This window comes from Ranitomeya variabilis, chromosome 6 (genome assembly GCF_051348905.1).
Source record: "Ranitomeya variabilis isolate aRanVar5 chromosome 6, aRanVar5.hap1, whole genome shotgun sequence".
Lineage (NCBI taxonomy): Eukaryota > Metazoa > Chordata > Amphibia > Anura > Dendrobatidae > Ranitomeya > Ranitomeya variabilis.
The window spans coordinates 31,615,769-31,640,778 of NC_135237.1; the positions used below are offsets into that span (position 1 = coordinate 31,615,769).

The 25,010-nt window shown below is 42.7% G+C and overlaps 1 protein-coding gene across 7 annotated transcripts in view; it reads left to right on the top strand.

Annotated features, from left to right (window-relative positions):
- The first annotated feature begins 2,232 nt into the window (after nucleotides 1-2,232).
- The window catches only part of SGCE (sarcoglycan epsilon), an 83,234-nt gene continuing 60,456 nt past the window's right edge, over nucleotides 2,233-25,010 (top strand). For 4 of the 7 annotated variants that reach the window (XM_077268162.1, XM_077268161.1, XM_077268163.1 and 1 more), the window contains exon 1: nucleotides 2,233-2,364. In XM_077268162.1, coding sequence (XP_077124277.1) covers nucleotides 2,301-2,364 — 64 coding nt within the window. In that variant the 5' untranslated portion in view covers nucleotides 2,233-2,300. Of the gene's footprint in view, nucleotides 2,365-15,841; nucleotides 15,950-25,010 lie in introns of all 7 variants that reach the window. The other 3 variants (XM_077268156.1, XM_077268157.1, XM_077268158.1) reach the window with 1 other exon arrangement.

The following is a 25,010-nucleotide window of genomic DNA, read 5'->3' on the forward strand; positions in this document are numbered from 1 at the left end:
TCTCCACTGACCGAATACCACAGGTGGCGTCACGAACATAAACTTTATTCAATCTCCCTTTTACATGGGCGCCCAGGGCCACGGACCGGGTCGCCACTGTGACATCCCTCTGTGAAACCCGGACCCGGTATCGGGTACCCCACGGCTCTGGCGGGCGACTCACATACACAGCGGTGCAGTTGCCCATGGTAACCGGTCTCGGAGGTGAACTGTCTTGTGCCAAGCGGCGAACTGGAGGTAGTATGTCCTGGAGGAGGACTAGCGTGTTTAGTGACTGAAAACTGGAGGATATGGTTCCCGGCTGCGATTCAGAGCATATCATGTACTGTGTAATGCTGTGAGTAGAACATTAACATGGTGGTGCAGTCACCCATGGCAACTGGTCTCAAGAGGAGGACTGGCGTTTTTAGTGACTGTAATCCAGAGGATATGTGCCCGGATGCGATCTGGAGGTTATTGTGTGCTGTGTTTATGAGTTGGACATTAATGCTGTGAAGTAAACGCATTAAAGAGACATTTTGTTTTGAACTTTGTTGGGTCGCTGCCACATCACTGCATAAGTGTGCTACTGCTGCATCACAATATATATAAAATGAAAAAAGAGGAATTAGAGCAGCACAAAAAAAAACAAAAGAAGAAGAAAAGAAAAATCGGGAGTAAAACCCCCCAGGCATAGACCAAACCTCAATTACAGGAATCCAAAAAATGGAGGCAGCACACCATTCGTGGTGAAAAAGCAGGAGCTATCCCCAGCTGGGATGGGCTAATAAAAGTAGCTCCTGCTTTTTCACTACGAATGGTGTGTGTGCTGCCTCTATTTTTTGGATTCTTAAAATGAAGGAGATATATAATATATCTAAAAATACATTTTCATATCATACCTTTTTTTGGGACAAAAAGATAACCGAAAAAAAAATACATAAATACAAATGTAAATATTTAATATAGCAAAGTGTGTAAGTGTCGAAAACTAATAAAATATCCCACTATTTATCCCATATCCCATAATATATTTATTTTTTTTTTGGGGGGGGGGGCTGTATTGACTTAGAAGTTCTGTATTTGTTTAGGATTCAGGTTTGGGGCAGTTTTTGTAAAGCGGATCTGGTTTGAGGGTCTATCTTATATTAGGATAGCGGTGCAAAACCTGCAGGGACCGGTCTAGGGTCACTTTTTGTTTAAGGGATGTGGTCCAGGGTCTGTTCTGGAGTCGGTATAGGATTAGGGGGTCTGGTCTGGGTCGCTTTTTAGGGAATCAGTTTGGGGTCATTTTTTGTATAGAGGAGCTGATCTAGTTTAGGGGGACCTGTATTTTGGGGCCTCTGGTCTGGGATCAGTTTTAGATTAGACTATCTTTTCTGGGATTTGCATTGGGTCTGAGTCTTTTCTTAGTGATTTAGTCTGGGGTCCGTATTAGTTTTGGGATCTGTTCTTGGGTCTGTGTGAGTTTAGGGGGTCTGGTCATGGTCTCAGTTTTTGTAAATTTTGCATAAGGGATCTGATCTAGGGTCTGTATTAGTTTAGAGGGTCTGTGTTAGGGGCGTCTGGTTGTGGATTAGTTTTAATCTAGATCATCTAGTCTGGGATCTGAATCAGTTTAGGGGGTCTGGTTCTTTTCTTAATGATCTAATCTGGGGTCTGCATTAGTTTTGGAATCTGGTCTGGGATTAGTTTTAATTTAGAGAATCAGGACCAGGGTTTGTATCAGTTTAGGGTGTCTGTTCTGGGTCTTTTCGTAGAGGTTTAGTCTGGGGTCTTCATTTATTTGGGTAGTCTAGTCCGGGGATGAGTTTTTATTTAGAAGATCTGGTCTGGGGTCTGTATTGGTTTCGGGCTGCTCCACTCCTCTGAAATAATGAGGAGATTATAAAGGTGTTTGGTATTTTCCCCTCTTGACACTAATGAAATAGCATTTCCTAATTTTGGTTGTTTTTTTTAGATGCTAAAGAATGATGCAAATTGATGGTATATATAAAAAAAACCTCTAAAAATACATTTGAGCGTGAAGCTCTGCTTACGTCGGCGCCCCCCTTCCCCTCCTAATAAGACCCCAGAGGACGCCACATCTGCATTGTGCTGCTGGTATTCAATTTGCTTGCATTTCTTCCATGATATTCCTCCCCAAACCCCAGGAATCTGCAGAGGCTGAGCCTGAACATTGTTAGTGGCTGTTAGAGAGGAGAAAAAGAGAGGGACATGTAGAGGAGGGAGGGAAGGACATGGATGGAGGGAGGGAGAGGAAGAGGAGGGGATGAGGCTGCTGCTCTTGCCTTCCACAAACAGAATCAGGGAGAGGGAAGATGCAGCCGCTACTGCTGGGGATGAACCTCATTGCTGTGAGATGTGGCCCCCTCCTGCTGACAGGTACATATGTGTGTGGCCCCGTAGCCCCCTGCCCACAGCCGCCCTGGCACATACAGCCGCCCTGGCACATACAGCACTGGCAGGATGGACACATAGCGGTGTGGTGTGTGGGTGCAGTGTGCCACATCTGCCCAGCTGCTGCCATGTATCCGTTGTGTATCCATCATCCATCACAGCAGAATGAATTTGTCATCTAAGTATCAAAATGACTTTCTGAGAAAGTAACAGATAAATGACAAACTCAGCTCTGCTACATCTGATAAACTCATTTTCTCACCCATCGATACGGTAGCCACATACACCCGTCTCCCCCAAAAAGTGACCAACACCCTCCTCCCCCAATTCTTATATTTTTTCTATACTTGCTGATGCTGTACAATCATAGGGATGACTACAGCCATGTACTGCACCAGTGCACCCTGGGAAATGGCAACATTGCAATGCAAATGCGGCCCTATACTAGAGATGTACTGTAGATATGGCGCCTATAGGATTACATGGGACGACACTGAACATCTGCCTGTGTAACGCTACTCCTAAGGACAAATATGGCAGCACAAAGATTAAAGAAAATGTGTCATCAGAAAATTGACCTATTGTTTAAATCTGTGGGGTTTTTTGTTACATTTATTTTTTATTTGCAATGTTTCTTTTTCATATTACAATCGTTATTAAAAAAATTATCTTGTAATTTTCACAATTTCTACCAGGGCTATTTTACACTCATCCTTCCTGTCCTTCACAATGACAGGTAATAAATACCTCTATACACAGCTGATAACACAGGATCCACCATTCACAATAGGTGATATCACAGCTCACCTCCTCCTCCTGTACAATGACTGATAACACCTCTATATACAGTAGATAACACAGGATCCACCATTCACAATAGATGATGTTACAGCTCACCTCCTCCTCCTGTACAATGACTGAAAACACCTCTATATACAGTAGATAACACAGGATCCACCATTCACAATAGGTGATGTCACAGCTCACCTCCTGTACAATGACTGATAACACCTCTATATACAGTAGATAACACAGGATCCATCATTCACAATAGGTGATGTCACAGCTCACCTCCTCCCCCTGTACAATGACTGATAACACCTCTATATACAGTAGATAACACATGATCCACCATTCACAATAGGTGATGTCACAGCTCACCTCCCCCTCCTGTACAATGACTGATAACACCTCTATATACAGGAGATAACACAGGATCCACCATTCACAATAGGTGATGTCACAGCTCACCTCCCCCTCCTGTACAATGAGTGATAACACCTCTATATACAGTAGATAACACAGGATCCACCATTCACAATATGTGATGTCACAGCTCTCTTCCTCTTCCTGTATAATGACTGATAACACCTCTATATACAGTATATAACACAGGATCCACCATTCACAATAGGTGATGTCACAGCTCACCTCCTCCTCCTGTACAATAAGTGATAACACCTCTATATACAGTAGATAACACAGGATCCACCATTCACAATAGGTGATGTCACAGCTCACCTCCTCCTCCTGTACAATGACTGATAACACCTCTATATACAGTGGATAACACAGGCAATAGGCAATGTCACAACTCCCTCTTCATTCACAAAGACCTTTGCACACGCTTATTACATGCTTCAAAAGTATAGCGTCAGAGTCTGTTCATTGTTGCTAATGTGCATGTGCAATGGCTGATGTGAAAGCTGGAAGATTTTTTTTCAACTGCAGACTGTAATATGAAAAAAAAAAAAAGTAAAATAAAAAGTGATTTAAATAATAGGTCATTTTATGATGTTATCTTCTCCTTAACTTTTGGTCTGTAGTATCTAATAATTGGTTATCAATGCAAAAAAAGTGTAGTGAGCACAATCTGAAAAAAAAAAAAAGATTCCTGCACATGGACATGTATCCCACATAACTGTGCTCAGGGGGTCATTTGACTCCTAAGTATGGAGCATTACAATATCTATAATGGCTCTGCTTAGGAAGATATTACAGTCATATGAAAAAGTTTGGGCACCCCTATTAATCTTAAGCTTAATGTTTTATAAAAATTGTTTTTTTTGCAACAGCTATTTCAGTTTCATATATCTAATAACTGTTGGACACAGTAATGTTTCTGCCTTGAAATGAGGTTTATTGTACTAACAGAAAATGTGCAATCTGCATTCAAACAAAATTTGACAGGTGCATAAGTATGGGCACCCTTATCATTTTCTTGTTTTAAATACTCCTACCTACTTTTTACTGACTTACTAAAGCACTTTTTTTGGTTTTGTAACCTCATTGAGCCTTGAACTTCATAGCCAGGTGTATGCAATCATGAGAAAAGCTACTTAAAGTGGCCACTTGCAAGTTGTTCTCCTGTTTGAATCTCCTCCGAAGAGTGGCATCATGGGCTCCTCAAAACAACTGTCAAATGATCTGAAAACAAAGATTATTCAACATAGTTGTTCAGGGGAAGGATACAAAAAGCTGTCTCAGAGGTTTAACCTGTCAATTTCCACTGTGAGGAACATAGTAAGGAAATGGAAGAACACAGGTACAGTTCTTGTTAAGGCCAGAAGTGGCAGGCCAAGAAAAACATCAGAAAGGCAGAGAAGAAGAATGGTGAGATCAGTCAAGGACAATCCTCAGACCACCTCCAGAGAGCTGCAGCATCAACTTGCTGCAGATGGTGTCACTGTGCATCGGTCAACTATACAACGCACTTTGCACAAGGAGAAGCTGTATGGGAGAGTGCAAGCACGCCACAAACAGAGTCGGCTGAGGTATGCAAAAGCACATTTGGAGAAGCCAATTTCTTTTTGGAAGAAGGTCCTGTGGACTGATGAAACCAAGATTGAGTTGTTTGGTAATACAAAAAGGCGTTAAGCATGGCGGCAAAAAAAACACAGTGCGTTGTATAGTTGACCCATGCACAGTGACACCATCTGCAGCAAGTTGATGCTGCAGCTCTCTGGAGGTGGTCTGAGGATTGTCCTTGACTGATCTCACCATTCTTCTTCTCTGCCTTTCTGATGTTTTTCTTGGCCTGCCACTTCTGGCCTTAACAAGAACTGTACCTGTGTTCTTCCATTTCCTTACTATGTTCCTCACAGTGGAAATTGACAGGTTAAATCTCTGAGACAGCTTTTTGTATCCTTCCCCTGAACAACTATGTTGAATAATCTTTGTTTTCAGATCATTTGATAGTTGTTTTGAGGAGCCCATGATGCCACTCTTCAGAGGAGATTCAAACAGGAGAACAACTTGCAAGTGGCCACTTTAAGTAGCTTTTCTCATGATTGCATACACCTGGCTGTGAAGTTCAAAGCTCAATGAGGTTACAAAACCAAAAAAGTGCTTTAGTAAGTCAGTAAAAAGTAGGTAGGAGTATTTAAAACAAGAAAATGATAAGGGTGCCCATACTTATGCACCTGTCAAATTTTGTTTGAATGCAGATTGCACATTTTCTGTTAGTACAATAAACCTCATTTCAAGGCAGAAACATTACCGTGTCCAACAGTTATTAGATATATGAAACTGAAATAGCTGTTGCAAAAAAAACAATTTTTATAAAACATTAAGCTTAAGATTAATAGGGGTGCCCAAACTTTTTCATATGACTGTATATAACAAGAGGCCAAAAGGCAGATAGACAAATTGTGCAATGTTTCTTAAAGCCAAAAACTACCGAGTAAAATGACATCAGCAAACAGGGGCATAACGACCGCAGTCAGGGAGGCAGTGACTAGGTCTGTATGGGTGAGGGGCACGCCGACGACAGCAGAAATTTCAACTGGATGTGCGCCCTCAGAAGCACATCCAGTTGAAGTGTATTGACGTCAGCTGCTGACTCTGCCAGCCAGTAAGAGGTCAGCAGCAGACATCAGCGTGAATGTAACCGGGGGTGCATGGCAGTGACGTCATGTGGACCTGACACTTGCACGCTGAAGTAAGCTGCCAGCTTCAGAAGGGACACCGTGCATTGGGGAGTGGGGGAGGTGTTTATTATTATTTCTTTTAATCAGTGAATATACGGTGGCCATACTACTTCATAGATGACTATGGGATGTGCATTATATTTTATTGAGGACTATGGGCTGTGCATTATACTATATGGATTACTATGGGCTGTGCATTATACAACATGGATTACTATGGGCTGTGCATTTTACAACATGGATTACTATGGGCTGTACATTATACTTTACGGAGGACTATGCGATGTACATTATTCTTTATGGAGGACTATGGGCTGTACATTATACAACATGGATTACTATGGGCTGTGCATTATACTTTATGGAGGACTATGGGTTGTGCATTATTTTTTATGGAGGACTATGGACTGTGCATTATATTTCATGTACAGTTATAAACTGCATTATATTTTATGGAGGACTATGGGGTGTGCATTATACAACAAGTGACTATGAGTTGCATTATACTTTATGAAGGACTATGGCCTGTGCACTATACTTTATGTGGTCTACGGGTTATTTTTTATGGAGGACTATGGGCTGTGTATTATACTTTATGGATGACTATGGGCTGCGTATTATACTTTATGGAGGATTATGGGCTGTGCATTATACTTTATGGAGATCTATGGGCTGTGCATTATACTTTATGGATGACTATGGGCTGTGCATTATACTTTATGGATGACTATGGGCTGTGCATTATACTTTATGGAGGACTATAGGCTGTGCATTACACTTTATGGATGACTATGGGCTGTGCATTATACTTTATGGATGACTATGGGCTGTGCATTATACTTTATGGAGGACTATAGGCTGTGCATTATACTTTATGGTGGACTATGGGGCTGTGCATTATACTACATGGATGACTGAGGTGCAGTATAATATATGAAGGACTTTGGGATGCATTATACTATATGGAGGACTATGGGCTGTGCACTTTACTTTATGGAGGACTATGAGGTGCATTATATTTTATGGAGGACTATGGGCTGTGCATTTTACTTTATGTGTAGCTATGGGCTGTGCATTGTACTTTATGGTGAGCTGTGGTGTGCATTATACTATATGAATGATTACAGCATGTGCATTTTACTTTATGGGCTGTGAATTATACCATACTTTATGGAGAACTATGGGCTGTGCATTATATTTTATGGAAGACTATGAGCTGTGCATTATACTTTATGGAGGACTATGGGCTGTGCATTATATTTTATGGAAGACTATGGGCTGTGCATTATACATTATGGATAACCGTGGTCTGTGCATTATACTTCATGGTGGACTACGGGGTGCATTAAACTTTATGGAAGACTATGGGCTGTGCATTATACTTTTTGGTGGAATATGGGCTGTGCATTATACTACATGGATGACTATGAGGTTCAGTATATTATATGAAGGGCTTTGTGATCCATTATACTATATGAATGATTACGGGGTGTGCATTTTACTTTATGGAGGCCTACGGGCTGTGCATTATACTTTATGGAGAACTATGGGTTGTGTATTATACATTATGAATAAGTATGGGCTGTGAGTTATACTTTATGGAGGACTATAGGCTATGCAATTTACATTATGGTTAACTATAAGCTGTGCATTATACATTATGGATGACTATGAACTGTGCATTATACATTATAGAAGACTATGGGCTGTGCATTATACTTTATGGAGGACTATGGGCTGTGCATTATACTTTATGGAGAACCATGGGTTTTACATTATGGATGACTATGAGGTGTATTATATTACATGGATTACTATGGGATGTGTATTATACTTTATGGAGGACTATAGGCTATGCAATTTACATTATGGTTAACTATAAGCTGTGCATTATACATTATGGATGACTATGAACTGTGCATTATACATTATAGAAGACTATGGGCTGTGCATTATACTTTATGGAGGACTATGGGCTGTGCATTATACTTTATGGAGAACCATGGGTTTTACATTATGGATGACTATGAGGTGTATTATATTACATGGATTACTATGGGATGTGTATTATACTTTATGGAGGACTATGGGGTACATTATATTATATGACGGACTCTGGGGAGTGCATTATACTATATGGCAGACAATGGGGTGCATTATACAATATGGAGGACTATGGGCTTTGCAGTATGCTATATGAAGCATATCAGCTGTGTATTATATTAATATGGAGGTGCACTATATGAATATGATATGGATGACTTTGGGCTGTGCATTACACTATTTGGAGAACTATGGGCTGTGCAACATATTATATGGAGGGCTGTAGGATGCATTTTACTATATGGATGACTATGGGGAGTGCATTATACTTCCTGCCTGGTGAATTTAATGTTTAACTTTTTTCTATACATTGAAGAACAGTGGCAGAACGGGGGACATATACCAGGATGGGGGATATATATATATATCAGGATTGGGCCAGGAAAAAGGACCTATATACCAGGATGAGGGACACACAGTATATACCGGGATGGAGGGGTTGGCTCCAGTCCACATTTTGCATTGGGGCCCATCAGACTCTAGTAGCGTCACTGTCAGCGACCCCTCCACATTGCTAGCGTACACACAGTAGGCATGCTGCCGCAGTGGTACACGTGTCACTGCTGAGAATCTGAGGTTAGCGGTCATACAGTAACTATAGTAAGGAGTGAAGCTGTGCTGAGGAAGCAGCCATTCCCGGGCCCCGGTCATTGTGGGGCCGCACTGCCACATAGGAATACAGCACATAGGATTATACATGGTGCATGGACAGAGGCCGGCCGTCTCTGATTTCGCATTGATCTATAAGTGAAGCTTGTGCCTGAATTATAAGGACTGTTCTCCAAGAGAACAACACTCGGGAAGTATGTGAGAGGTGCAGCGTGGGTGTGAATGGGCATAAAAGTATCACAGCACGTGCAAATACCAAAAAATTACCAAATCTGGTCATAAGCTGTGATGTCTGCTTTTTTTCTGTGTGTTAGTTAATACAGTATATCGGTTGTTCTTGTCCTAAACACTTTATTTAGAGCAGCGTGCACAGCTTATCTGTATGAAGCGCCAGGCCAAAAAGAGCAACGCTAGCTGAGCTGTAATGCCTGTGTATTATCTATAAAGGGATAGTTTATTTTTAGTAATTTATTGTTTTAAGATTATTACAGTTATGGTTTCAAATCAGTCTATAAGAAGAAACAGAGTCCGATTATAAAGATATATTACTGATCCTGTACTGATCCTGAGTTACCTCCTGTATTATACTCCAGAGCTGCACTCACTATTCTGCTGGTGCAGTCACTGTGTACATACATTACATTACTGATCCTGAGTTACATGCAGTATTACACTCCAGAGCTGCACTCACTATTCTGCTGGTGCAGTCACTGTGTACATATATTACATTACTGATTCTGAGTTACATCCTGTATTATACACCAGAGCTGCACTCTCTGTTCTGCTGCTGCAGTCACTGTGTACATACATTACATTACTGATCCTGAGTTACATCCTGTATTATACTCCAGAGGTGCACTCACTATTCTGCTGGTGCACTCACTGTGTACATACATTACATTACTGATCCTGAGTTACATCCTGTATTATACTCCAGAGCTGCACTCACTATTCTGCTGGTGCAGTCACTGTGTACATACATTACATTACTGATCCTGAGTTACCTCCTGTATTATACTCCAGAGCTGCACTCACTATTCTGCTGGTGCAGTCACTGTGTACATACATTACATTACTGATCCTGAGTTACATCCTGTATTATACTCCAGAGCTGCACTCACTATTCTGCTGGTGCAGTCACTGTGTACATACATTACATTACTGATCCTGAGTTACATGCAGTATTACACTCCAGAGCTGCACTCACTATTCTGGTGCAGTCACTGTGTACATACATTACATTACTGATCCTGAGTTACATCCTGTATTATACTCCAGAGCTGCACTCACTATTCTGCTGGTGCAGTCACTGTGTACATACATTACATTACTGATCCTGAGTTACATCTTGTATTATACTCCAGAGCTGCACTCACTATTCTGCTGGTGCAGTCACTGTGTACATACATTACATTACTGATCCTGAGTTATAGCCTGTATTATACCCCAGAGCTGCACTCACTATTCTGCTGGTGCAGTCACTGTGTACATACATTACATTACTGATCCTGAGTTACATCTTGTATTATACTCCAGAGCTGCACTCACTATTCTGCTGGTGCAGTCACTGTGTACATACATTACATTACTGATCCTGAGTTATAGCCTGTATTATACCCCAGAGCTGCACTCACTATTCTGCTGGTGCAGTCACTGTGTACATACATTACATTACTGACCCTGAGTTATATCTTGTATTATACTCCAGAGCTGCGCTCACTATTCTGCTGGTGCAGTCACTGTGTACATACATTACATTACTGATCCTGAGTTACATGCAGTATTACACTCCAGAGCTGCACTCACTATTCTGCTGGTGCAGTCACTGTGTACATATATTACATTACTGATCCTGAGTTACATCCTATATTATACCCCAGAGCTGCACTCCCTGTTCTGCTGCTGCAGTCACTGTGTACATACAGTGGGTATGGAAAGTATTTAGACCCGTTTAAATGTTCACTCTTTCTTTCATTACAGCCATTTGGTAAATTCTATAAAGTTCATTTTTTCTCATTAATGTACACTCTGCACCCCATCTTGACTGAAAAAAACAGAAATGTAAAAATTTTCGCAAATGTAATAAAAAATAAAAACTGAAATATCACATGGTCATAAGTATTCAGACCCTTTGCTCAGACACTCATATTTAAGTCACATGATGTCCATTTCCTTGCGATCCTCCTTGAGATGGTTCTACTCCTTCATTTGAGTCCAGCTGTGTTTAATTAAACTGATAGGACTTGATTTGGAAAGGCGCACACCTGTCTATATAAGACCTCACAGCTCACAATGCAGCACGGTGGCACAGTGGTTAGCACAGCAGCCTTGCAGCGCTGGAGTCCTGGGTTCTAATCCCACCTTGGACAACATCTGCAAAGAGTTTGTATGTTCTCTCCGTGTTTGCGTGGGTTTCCTCCGGGCACTCCGGTTTCCTCCCACATTCCAAAGACATACTGATAGGGAATTTAGATTGTGAGCCCCATCGGGGACAGCGATGATGTGTGCAAAACTGTAAAGCGCTGCGGAATATGTTAGCGCTATATAAAAATAAAGATTATTATTATTATTATTATTATTATGTCAGACCAAATGAGAATCATGAGGTCAAAGGAACTGGCCAAGGAGCTCAGAGACAGAATTGTTGCAAGGCACAGATCTAACCAAGGTTACAACAGAATTTCTGCAGTACTCGAGGTTCCTAAGAGCACAATGGCCTCCATAAAAGAAGTTTGGGACCACCAGAAGTCTTCCTAGACCTGGCCATCCAGCCAAACTGAGCAATTGTGGGAGAAGAGCCTTGGTGAGAGAGGTAAAGAAGAACCCCAAGATCAATGTGGCTGAGCTCCAGAGATGCAGTAGGGAGATGGGAGAAAGTTCCACAAAGTCAACTATCACTGCAGCCTCCACCAGTCAGGCCTTTATGGCAGAGTAGCCTGACGGAAGCCTCTCCTCAGTGCAAGACATATGAAAGCCTGCATAGAGTTTGCTAAAAAACACATGAAGGACTCCCGGACTATGAAAAATAAGATTCTCTGGTCTGATGAGACGAAGATAGAGCTTTTTGGTGATAATTCTAAGCGGCATGTGTGAAGAAAACCAGGCACTGCTCATCACTTGCCCAATACAATCCCAACAGTGAAACATGGTGGTGGCAGCATCATGCTATGGGGGTGTTTTTCAGCTGCAGGGACAGGACGTCTGGTTGCCATTGAAGGAAACGTGAATGCGGCCAAGTACAAAGATATCCTGGATGAAAACCTCTTCCAGAGTGCTCTGGACCTCAGACTTGGCTGAAGGTTCACCTTCCAACAAGACAATGACCCTAAGCACACAGCTAAAATAACAAAGGAGTGGCTTCAGAACAACTCTGTGACCATTCTTGACTTGCCCAGCCAGAGCCCTGACCTAAACCCAATTGAGCATCTCTGGAGAGACCTGAAAGTGGCGTCCACCAACGTTCACCATCCAACCTGATGGAACTGGAGAGGATCTGCAAGGAAGAATGGCCGAGGATCCCAAATCCAGGTGTGAAAAACTTATTGCCTCATTCCCAAGAAGACTCATGGCTGTACTAGCTCAAAGGTGCTTCTACTCAATACTGAGCAAAGGGTCTGAAGACTTATGACCATGAGATATTTCAGGTTTTCTTTTTTAATTAATTTTCAAAAATTACTACATTTATTTTTGTTCAGTCAGGATGTGGTGCAGAGTGTACATTAATGAGGAAAAATGAACTTTTTTTTGAATTTACTAAATGGCTGCAATGAAACAAAGAGTGAAAAATTTAAAGGGGTCTGAATACTGTCTGTACCCACTGTATATACAGCTCTGGCAAAAATTAAGAGACCACTGCAAAATGTTCAGTTTCTTTGATTTTTCTCTTTATAGGTATATTTTTGAGTAAAATGTAAATTGTTCTTTTATTCTATAAACTTCTGACAACATGTCTCCGAATTTCCAATCAATACATTTTGTATTTTTTTTCTGACAAACAAAAATGGTCAAAATGAAAAAAAAAAAAACAACTGCTTTCAGACCGCAAATAATGTAAAGGAAACAAGTTCATAATCAATTAGGAGCAACAATACTAATGTTTTAAATCCGGAAGCCTTCAGAAATAAATATTTTGTGGAATAACCATGATTTTTAATCACAGCTTGGCATGCTTTCCACCAGTCTTTCACACTGCTCCTGGAGCAAAAATGTAAGCAGTTCTTCTTTGTTTGATGGCTTGTGACTATCCATCTTCCTCTTGATTACATTCCATAGATTTTCAATAGGGTTCAGGTCTGGAGATTGGGCTGCCCATGACAGGGATTTGATGTGGTGGTCTCTTAATTTTTGCCAGAGCTGTATGTATGTATGTATGTATATACATACATACATACATACATACAGTTGTGGCCAAAAGTATTGACACCCCTGCAATTCTGTCAGATAATACTCGGTTTCTTCCTGAAAATGATTGCAAAACATTGATAATTTCACACAAAACTCCAAAAATGGGCCAGACAAAAGTACTGGCGCCCTCAGCCTAATACTTGGTTGAACAAACCACAACCTTTAGCCAAAATAACTGCAACCAACCGCTTCCGGTAACCATCAATGAGTTTCTTACAATGCTCTGCTGGAATTTTAGACCATTCTTCTTTGGCAAATTGCTCCAGGTCCCTGATATTTGAAGGGTGCCTTCTCCAAACTGCCATTTTTAGATCTCTCCACAGGTGTTCTATGGGATTCAGGTCTGGACTCATTGCTGGTCACCTTAGAAGTCTCCAGTGCTTTCTCTCAAACCATTTTCTAGTGTTTTTTGAAGTGTGTTTTGGGTCATTGTCCTGCTGGAAGACCCATGACCTCTGAGGGAGACCCAGCTTTCTCACACTGGGCCCTACATTATGCTGCAAAATTTGTTGGTAGTCTTCAGACTTCATAATGCCATGCACACGGTCAAGCAGTCCAGTGCCAGAGGCAGCAAAGCAACCCCAAAACATCAGGGAACCTCCGCCATGTTTGACTGTAGGGACCGTGTTCTTTTCTTTGAATGCTTCTTTTTTTCTCCTGTAAACTCTATGTTGATGCCTTTGCCCAAAAAGCTCTACTTTTGTCTCATCTGACCAGAGAACATTCTTCCAAAACGTTTTAGGCTTCTTCAGGTAAGTTTTGGCAAACTCCAGCCTGGCTTTTTTATGTCTCGGGGTAAGAAGTGGGGTCTTCCTGGGTCTCCTACCATACAGTCCCTTTTCATTCAGACGCCGACGGATAGTAAGGGTTGACACTGTTGTACCCTCGGACTGCAGGGCAGCTTGAACTTGTTTGGATGTTAGTCGAGGTTCTTTATCCAACATCCGCACAATCTTGTGTTGAAATCTCTTGTCAATTTTTCTTTTCCGTCCACATCTAGGGAGGTTAGCCGCAGTGCCATGGGCTTTACACTTCTTGGTGACACTGCGCACGGTAGACACAGGAACATTCAGGTCTTTGGAGATGGACTTGTAGCCTTGAGATTGCTCATGCTTCCTCACAATTTGGTTTCTCAAGTCCGCAGACAGTTCTTTGGTCTTCTTTCTTTTCTCCATGCTCAATGTGGTACACACAAGGACACAGGACAGAGGTTGAGTCAACTTTAATCCATGTCAACTGGCTGCAAGTGTGAATTAGTTATTGCCAACACCTGTTAGGTGCCACAGGGAAGTTACAGGTGCTGTTAATTACACTAATTAGAGAAGCATCACATGACTTTCAAACAGTGCCAATACTTTTGTCCACCCCCTTTTTTATGTTTGGTGTGGAATTATATCCAATTTGGCTTTAGGACAATTCTTGTTTTGTTTTAAACGTCTTTTTATTAAATTTAGAACATATAACAAACAAATAGTGACAGTGAAGATACATCAGTGAGATATCAATGATAGTTATTGAAGTAGTCGATTCATCTTAATAGAACAGTATCAGTAGCAAACCGGTTGATTGTATAAAAAATTACAACAAGGTACAACATTTAGTAAGGTGACTACACTTGAAATTAGAGTTAGTAATTCACCGACATAACCTCTATGCAGCAGACAATTTAGTAAGATAGAGAAGAGGGAAAGAAGAGGAAGGGGGAAAGCGGGGTTTGGGATTTAACTCCTCAAAAAGAAAAACGGGTAAGTTAATAAAGTACATCGGAGAGTTTGCGTTTAAGTTAGAGAGGAATGCAACGATCTAGAGAGTCTCTTAATTGTTAATGATAGCCAGGTAATCATCACTAGTTCTAAAAGATTTCCAGGGAGCCCATGTTGTGTGGAATCTGTCTTGTGAGAAATAGGTGTATGCGGAGATTTCCTCTATATAGTATAACTGGTCCACTTTATTAGCCCAATCTGAAAGGCTCGGGCAGCTTTTAGCCATCCAATGAGCTGGGATAAGGAGCTGGTAGTTGGTGATGTAAAAGTCAATGTCCAACCCTTTACCAAGTCTGCATCATTATAAGACCAGTTAAAGGATTGGACATTGATTTATGGGGTCCTAATACTTATGGGACAATGTCCAACCCTTTAACAAGCCTGTAACATTATAAGACTGGTGAAAGGTTCGGACATTGACTTACGGGTCATCTATTTCCTAATAGGTGGCGCTAGCGAGATTACTTTCTGAGAATGTGATAATTTGCATACCTTTTCCCATGAAGCATAGCTAATAAGACTCTATAATAAGGGCTGACTCCACCCCCCCCAAAATTGCCTGTAGGAGGGTACCCAGACATATATGTTGCCCACAAGCCCCCGGCGGTCGCCTCGGCCCGTGCATTTCTTTGAATCTCATGTTCTTCTGTCTAGCTTTATTTCTATGCTGTGCTGATGGCAAACATGACTCGGTTTACGGGATGACTAAACGGTTGAACCCTCGTGTAATCAGCAGACTAAATCCTGCTGCAAAGACCAATGGTGAGTTCAGGCCTCAGCTGAGAATTAATATCTCCCCCACGTCTAAAATGTGTTCTGTAATCTGTATTAATCTAGGAATAAGTAACCCGAAAATGACGAGATTTGTTGTGACTTACACATCTTGCCCCGAAATTTACCAATTGTTGCCTCCTGTGTGGTTTTTCCTAGTGACTTACCTTTCCGCACCTCCGCCACGTGCTGCTTACTTACTTTGCCGCCACTTATCTCTAGGGAAAACAAATGATCAGATGGTTCCAAAAAATGTAAACCTTGGAACTCATTTTTCAACTTTTTGCACTATTTATCCGAATCTTTATACCTGAATGCTACACTAAATAGTACTTTAATTCAGTAATAATAATGTATTTTCATTTAAAAATAATACTGCCATAATATACCTAATCAATACTCCCCTACAGTGTCCACAACATTCTCTATGTTCAACCCACATAATACTGCCAGGTAGTACCATAAACAGTCCAAGTAAAAGTGACTAAAAATTATGCAATCCAAACAATGCTAACTATATCACTATAGTACTACCATATAGTGTCATATTGTCCATCCAACACTATAAAATTATGCAATAACCAAATAATATTTGCAATAAGTGCCCATTTAGTGCCGCCATATGGTGTCACTTATAACCCACCGAATAATACTATATAGAGCCCAACAGTTTAGCAGTGTCCAAAAATTATTCACTGCAAGAACCCATCTAATATCACCATATAGTGGTATAAAATATTCATTACACCTACAATATTCAGTACAGGATCCCATATAATACTGCAATGGAATGCCATATATAGCCCATCTAATACCACTATATAGCGCAAAAAAATTATCAGTATTCAAAATAATTCAACACAATGCTGCCATATAGGGTCATACATAGACCACTTAATATAATCAAATAATGTGCAGTATCAAGATAATATTCACTGCAATGGCCCATATAATACTACTGTATAATGCCATATATGCCCTTCTTAATACCACTATTTAGTGCCTAAAATTATTCAGTATCCAATATTCGTTTTAAGAGCCTACAAATACTACCATATAGTGCCTTATGTATCCCACTTAATACCATCATATAGTCAACAAATAATATTCACTACAGGAACCCACATGATGCTTCGATATAGTTCCATGTATAGCCAAACTTACACCATCATATAGTGCCCAAATAATGTGCAGTGTGCAAAAATATTCACTAGAGAAGCCCCTGTAGTACTTCCATATAGTGCTATATAAAGCCCACATACTACTACTATATAGGACCATAAATAGTCCACATAATACTACCATATAGGACCATGTCTAAGGGTCACTTCCGTCTTTCTGTCTGTCCTTCTATCTGTCTGTCTGTCACGGATATTCATTGGTCGCGGCCTCTGTCTGTCATGGAATCCGTCGCTGATTGGTCATGGCAAAACAGCCACGACCAATCAGCAACGGCCACAGTCCGGCGGAAAAATGGCTGCTCCTTCCTCCCCGCAGTCAGTGCCCGCTCCGTACTCCCCTCCAGTCTGCCCTCACACAGGGATAATGGCAGCGGTAACGGACCACGTTATGCCGCGGTGTAATGCACTCCGTTACCGCTGCTATTAACCCTGTGTGACCAACTTTTTACTATTCATGCTGCCTATGCGGCATGAATAGTAAAACTATATAATGTTAAAAATAATTAAAAAAATAAAAAATCGTTATATACTCACCGTCCGTCGGCCCCCGGATCGACAACAGGCCTTTCCCGCTCGTGACGCTCCGGTAACCGGTCCATGCTGCGATCTCGCGAGATGATGACGTAGCGGTCTCGCGGCTGCGCAATATACTACGTGGGCTGCGCAATATACTACGTGGGCTGCGCAATATACTACGCGGGCTGCGCAATGTACAACGTGGGCTGCGCAATGTACTACGTGGGCTGCGCAATGTACTACGTGGGCTGTGCAATATACAACGTGGGCTGCACAATATACTATGTGGGCTGCGCAATATACTACGCGGGCTGCGCAATGTACAACGTGGGCTGCGCAATGTACTACGTGGGCTGCGCAATGTACTACGTGGGCTGTGCAATATACAACGTGGGCTGCACAATATACTATGTGGGCTGCGCAATATACTACGCGGGCTGCGCAATGTACAACGTGGGCTGCGCAATGTACTGCGTGGGCTGCGCAATGTACTACATGGGCTGCGCAATGTACTACGTGGGCTGCACAATATACTATGTGGGCTGCGCAATGTACTGCGTGGGCTGCGCAATGTACTGCGTGGGCTGGGCAATGTACTGCGTGGGCTGCGCAATATACTGCGTGGGCTGCGCAATGTACTGCGTGGGCTGCGCAATGTACTGCGTGGGCTGCGCAATGTACTGCGTGGGCTGCGCAATGTACTGCGTGGGCTGCGCAATGTACTGCGTGGCTGTGCAATATACTACGTGGGCTGTGCTATACACTACGCATACATATTCTAGAATACCCGATGTGTTAGAATCGGACCACCATCTAGTAGGACCATATATATATATTCCACATATTACTACCATATAGGACCATATATAGCCCACATAAAACTACCATATAGGACCATATATATAGTCCAAATAATACTGCCATATAGGACTATATACTGTATAGCCCACATACTACCATATAGGACCATATATAGCCCACATAATACTACCAAATAGTGCACAAATAATGTGCAGTATCCAATAATATTCACTACAGGAGCTCCTGTAATATTACCATATAGGACCAAAAATTGTCCCTCCAATACCACCATAAGGTGCACAGGAGCCATTGTAATACTGCCGTATATATATTTACTGTATACACAGATCAACTAATACCACCATATACTGTCCAAAAATTTAGCAGTATCCAAAAGTGATTAGCTACATTTGCCCACATAATACTGCCATAAAATGACATGTATATATATTTATATATACTGCATCTATCTCTCTCTGTATATATGTATATATATATATATAGTCCCTTAATACCACCATATTGTGGCCAAAGGCCAAAAATTCAGCAGTATGACATATTCACTTTAGGTGCCCACATAATACTGCCATAAAATGACATACATATACACTCACTGGCCACTTTATTAGGTACACCTGTCCAACTTCTTGTTAACACTTAATTTCTAATCAGCCAATCACATGGCGGCAACTCAGTGCATTTAGGCATGTAGACATGGTCAAGACAATCTCCTGCAGTTCAAACCGAGCATCAGTATGGGGAAGAAAGGTGATTTGAGTGCCTTTGAACGTGGCATGGTTGTTGGTGCCAGAAGGGCTGGTCTGAGTATTTCAGAAACTGCTGATCTACTGGGATTTTCACGCACAACCATCTCTAGGGTTTACAGAGAATGGTCCGAAAAAGAAAAAAAATCCAGTGAGCGGCAGTTCTGTGGGCGGAAATGCCTTGTTGATGCCAGAGGTCAGAGGAGAATGGGCAGACTGGTTCGAGCTGATAGAAAGGCAACAGTGACTCAAATCGCCACCCGTTACAACCAAGGTAGGCCTAAGAGCATCTCTGAACGCACAGTGCGTCGAACTTTGAGGCAGATGGGCTACAGCAGCAGAAGACCACACCGGGTACCACTCCTTTCAACTAAGAACAGGAAACTGAGGCTACAATTTGTACAAGCTCATCGAAATTGGACAGTAGAAGATTGGAAAAACGTTGCTTGGTCTGATGAGTCTCGATTTCTGCTGCGACATTCGGATGGTAGGGTGTCATGATTCTCAATGGCGAGAGAACATAGCCCAGCATATATGAGAACTAGCTCTTGGAAGATGGAAACTATACTGACCATGAACTAAACCTGCCGCACAACTAGAAGTGGCCGGGTAGCATGCCTAAGTTTTTTTATCCCTAGATGCCCAGCGCCAGCCGGAGAACTACCTAATCCTAGCAGAGGAAAAGACAGTCCTGGCTCACCTCTAGAGAAATTTTCCCAAAAGGCAGACAGAGGCCCCCACATATATTGGCGGTGATTTTAGATGAAATGACAAACGTAGTATGAAAATAGGTTTAGCAAAAATCGAGGTCCGCTTTCTAGATAGCAAGAAGACAGAAAGGGCACTTTCATGGTCAGCAGAAAACTCTATCAAAACACCATCCAGAAATTACTTTAAGACTCTAGCATTAACTCATAACACCAGAGTGGCAATTTCCGCTCACAAGAGCTTTCCAGACACAGTAACGAAACAGCAGCTGTGAACAGGAACAAAATGCAAAAACACACAAGGACAAAAGTCCAACTTAGCTGGGAGTTGTCTAGTAGCAGGAACATGCACAGAAAGGCTTCTGATTACATTGTTGACCGGCATGAAACTGACAGAGGAGCAAGGTTATATAGCGACTCCCACATCCTGATAGGAGCAGGTGAACAGAGGGGATGATGCACACAAGTACAATTCCACAAGTGGCCACCGGGGGAGCCCAGAATCCAATTTCACAACAGTACCCCCCCCTCAAGGAGGGGGCACCGAACCCTCACCAGAACCACCAGGGCGATCAGGATGAGCCCTATGAAAGGCACGGACAAGATCGGAGGCATGAACATCAGAGGCAGTGACCCAAGAATTATCCTCCTGACCGTATCCCTTCCATTTGACCAGATACTGGAGTTTCCGTCTGGAAACACGAGAGTCCAAGATCTTTTCCACAACATACTCCAACTCACCCTCAACCAACACCGGAGCAGGAGGCTCAACGGAAGGCACAGCCGGTACCTCATACCTGCGCAACAATGACCGATGAAAAACATTATGAATCGAAAAGGATGCAGGGAGGTCCAAACGGAAGGACACAGGGTTAAGAATCTCCAATATCTTGTACGGGCCGATGAACCGAGGCTTAAACTTAGGAGAAGAAACCCTCATAGGGACAAAACGAGAAGACAACCACACCAAGTCCCCAACACAAAGCCGAGGACCAACACGACGACGGCGGTTGGCAAAAAGCTGAGTCTTCTCCTGGGACAACTTCAAATTGTCCACCACCTGCCCCCAAATCTGATGCAACCTCTCCACCACAGCATCCACTCCAGGACAATCCGAAGATTCCACTTGACCGGAGGAAAATCGAGGATGAAACCCCGAATTACAGAAAAACGGGGACACCAAGGTGGCAGAGCTGGCCCGATTATTGAGGGCGAACTCCGCCAAAGGCAAAAAAGCAACCCAATCATCCTGATCCGCAGACACAAAACACCTCAAATATGTCTCCAAGGTCTGATTAGTCCGCTCGGTCTGGCCATTAGTCTGAGGATGGAAAGCAGACGAAAAAGACAAATCTATGCCCATCCTAGCACAGAATGCCCGCCAAAATCTAGACACGAATTGGGTCCCTCTGTCAGAAACGATATTCTCCGGAATACCATGCAAACGAACCACATTTTGAAAAAACAGAGGAACCAACTCGGAAGAAGAAGGCAACTTAGGCAAGGGAACCAGATGGACCATCTTAGAGAAACGGTCACACACCACCCAGATGACAGACATCTTATGAGAAACAGGCAGATCCGAAATAAAATCCATCGAGATGTGCGTCCAAGGCCTCTTCGGGATAGGCAAGGGTAACAACAATCCACTAGCCCGAGAACAACAAGGCTTGGCCCGAGCACAAACGTCACAAGACTGCACAAAGCCTCGCACATCTCGTGACAGGGAAGGCCACCAGAAGGACCTTGCCACCAAATCCCTGGTACCAAAGATTCCAGGATGACCTGCCAACGCAGAAGAATGAACCTCAGAGATGACTCTACTGGTCCAATCATCAGGAACAAACAGTCTACCAGGTGGGCAACGATCAGGTCTATCCGCCTGAAACTCCTGCAAGGCCCGCCGCAGGTCTGGAGAAACGGCAGACAATATCACTCCATCTCTAAGGATACCTGTGGCCTCAGAATTACCAGGGGAGTCAGGCTCAAAACTCCTAGAAAGGGCATCCGCCTTAACATTCTTAGAACCCGGTAGGTAAGACACCACAAAATTAAACCGAGAGAAAAACAACGACCAGCGCGCCTGTCTAGGATTCAGGCGCCTGGCAGACTCAAGGTAAATTAAATTTTTGTGGTCAGTCAATACCACCACCTGATGTCTGGCCCCCTCAAGCCAGTGACGCCACTCCTCAAAAGCCCACTTCATGGCCAAAAGCTCCCGATTCCCAATATCATAATTCCGCTCGGCGGGCGAAAATTTACGGGAAAAAAAAGCACAAGGTCTCATCACGGAGCAGTCGGAACTTCTCTGCGACAACACCGCCCCAGCTCCGATTTCAGAAGCGTCGACCTCAACCTGAAAAGGAAGAGCAACATCAGGCTGACGCAACACTGGGGCGGAAGAAAAGCGGCGCTTGAGCTCCCGAAAGGCCTCCACAGCATCAGGGGACCAATCAGCAACATCAGCACCCTTCTTAGTCAAATCAGTCAATGGTTTTACAACATCAGAAAAACCAGCAATAAATCGACGATAAAAGTTAGCAAAGCCCAAAAATTTCTGAAGACTCTTAAGAGAAGAGGGTTGTGTCCAATCACCAATAGCCTGAACCTTGACAGGATCCATCTCAATGGAAGAGGGGGAAAAAATGTATCCCAAGAAGGAAATCTTTTGAACCCCAAAAACACACTTAGAACCCTTCACACACAAGGAATTAGACCGCAAAACCTGAAAAACCCTCCTGACCTGCTGGACATGAGAGTCCCAGTCATCCGAAAAAATCAGAATATCATCCAGATACACAATCATAAATTTATCCAAATAATCGCGGAAAATGTCATGCATAAAGGACTGGAAGACTGAAGGGGCATTTGAAAGACCAAAAGGCATCACCAAATACTCAAAATGGCCCTCGGGCGTATTAAATGCGGTTTTCCACTCATCCCCCTGCTTGATTCGCACCAAATTATACGCCCCACGGAGATCAATCTTAGAGAACCACTTGGCCCCCTTTATACGAGCAAACAAGTCAGTAAGCAGTGGTAACGGATATTGATATTTAACCGTGATTTTATTCAAAAGTCGATAATCAATACACGGCCTCAAAGAGCCGTCTTTTTTAGACACAAAGAAAAAACCGGCTCCTAAGGGAGATGACGAAGGACGAATATGTCCCTTCTCCAAGGACTCCTTTATATATTCTCGCATAGCCGCGTGTTCAGGCACAGACAGATTAAATAAACGACCCTTAGGGTATTTACTACCCGGAATCAAGTCTATGGCACAATCGCACTCCCGGTGCGGAGGTAGTGAACCAACCTTGGGTTCTTCAAAAACGTCACGAAAGTCAGACAAGAATTCAGGAATCTCAGAGGGAATAGATGATGAAATGGAAACCAAAGGTACGTCCCCATGAGTTCCTTTACATCCCCAGCTTAATACAGACATAGCTCTCCAGTCGAGGACTGGGTTATGAGATTGCAGCCATGGCAATCCCAGCACCAAAACATCATGTAGATTATACAGCACCAGAAAGCGAATAACCTCCTGGTGATCCGGATTAACACGCATAGTCACTTGTGTCCAGTATTGTGGTTTATTACTAGCCAATGGGGTGGAGTCAATCCCTTTCAGAGGTATCGGAGCCTCCAATGGCTCCAAATCATACCCACAGCGTTTGGCAAAGGACCAATCCATAAGACTCAAAGCAGCGCCAGAGTCGACATAGGCGTCCGCGGTAATAGATGACAAAGAACAAATCAGGGTCACAGATAGAATAAACTTAGACTGTAAAGTGCTAATTGAAACAGACTTGTCAGGCTTCTTAGTACGCTTAGAGCATGCTGATATAACATGAGTTGAATCACCACAATAGAAGCACAACCCATTTTTTCGTCTAAAATTCTGCCGCTCGCTTCTGGACAGAATTCTATCACATTGCATATTTTCTGGCGTTTTCTCAGTAGACACCGCCAAATGGTGCACAGGTTTGCGCTCCCGCAGACGCCTATCGATCTGAATAGCCATTGTCATGGACTCATTCAGACTCGCAGGCACAGGGAACCCCACCATAACATCCTTAATGGCATCAGAGAGACCTTCTCTGAAAATCGCCGCCAGGGCGCACTCATTCCACTGAGTAAGCACAGACCATTTGCGGAATTTTTGGCAGTATATTTCAGCTTCATCTTGCCCCTGAGACAAGGACATCAAGGCCTTTTCCGCCTGAAGCTCTAAATGAGGTTCCTCATAAAGCAACCCCAAGGCCAGAAAAAACGCATCCACATTGAGCAACGCAGGATCCCCTGGTGCCAATGCAAAAGCCCAGTCTTGAGGGTCGCCCCGGAGCAAGGAAATTACAATCCTGACCTGCTGTGCAGGGTCTCCGGCAGAGCGAGACTTCAGGGACAAAAACAATTTGCAATTATTTTTAAAATTTTGAAAGTGAGATCTATTCCCCGAGAAGAATTCAGGCAAAGGAATTCTAGGCTCAGACATAGGTGCATGAACAACAAAATCTTGCAAATTTTGTACCTTTGTGGCGAGATTATTCAAACCTGTAGCTACACTCTGAAGATCCATTTGAAACAGGTGAACACAGAGCCATTCAAGGATTAGAAGGAGAGAAAGAGAGGAAGGCTGCAGTATAGGCAGACTAGCAAGTGATTCAATTAAGAGCACACTCAGAACTAGAGGAAAAAAAAAAAAAAAAAAAAAAAAATTGTAGCAGACTTCTTTTTTCTCTCCTTTCTCAGCCAGTAATTTAACCCTTTTTTTTTGGGCCGGTCAAACTGTCATGATTCTCAATGGCGAGAGAACATAGCCCAGCATATATGAGAACTAGCTCTTGGAAGATGGAAACTATACTGACCATGAACTAAACCTGCCGCACAACTAGAAGTGGCCGGGTAGCATGCCTACGTTTTTTATCCCTAGATGCCCAGCGCCAGCCGGAGAACTACCTAATCCTAGCAGAGGAAAAGACAGTCCTGGCTCACCTCTAGAGAAATTTTCCCAAAAGGCAGACAGAGGCCCCCACATATATTGGCGGTGATTTTAGATGAAATGACAAACGTAGTATGAAAA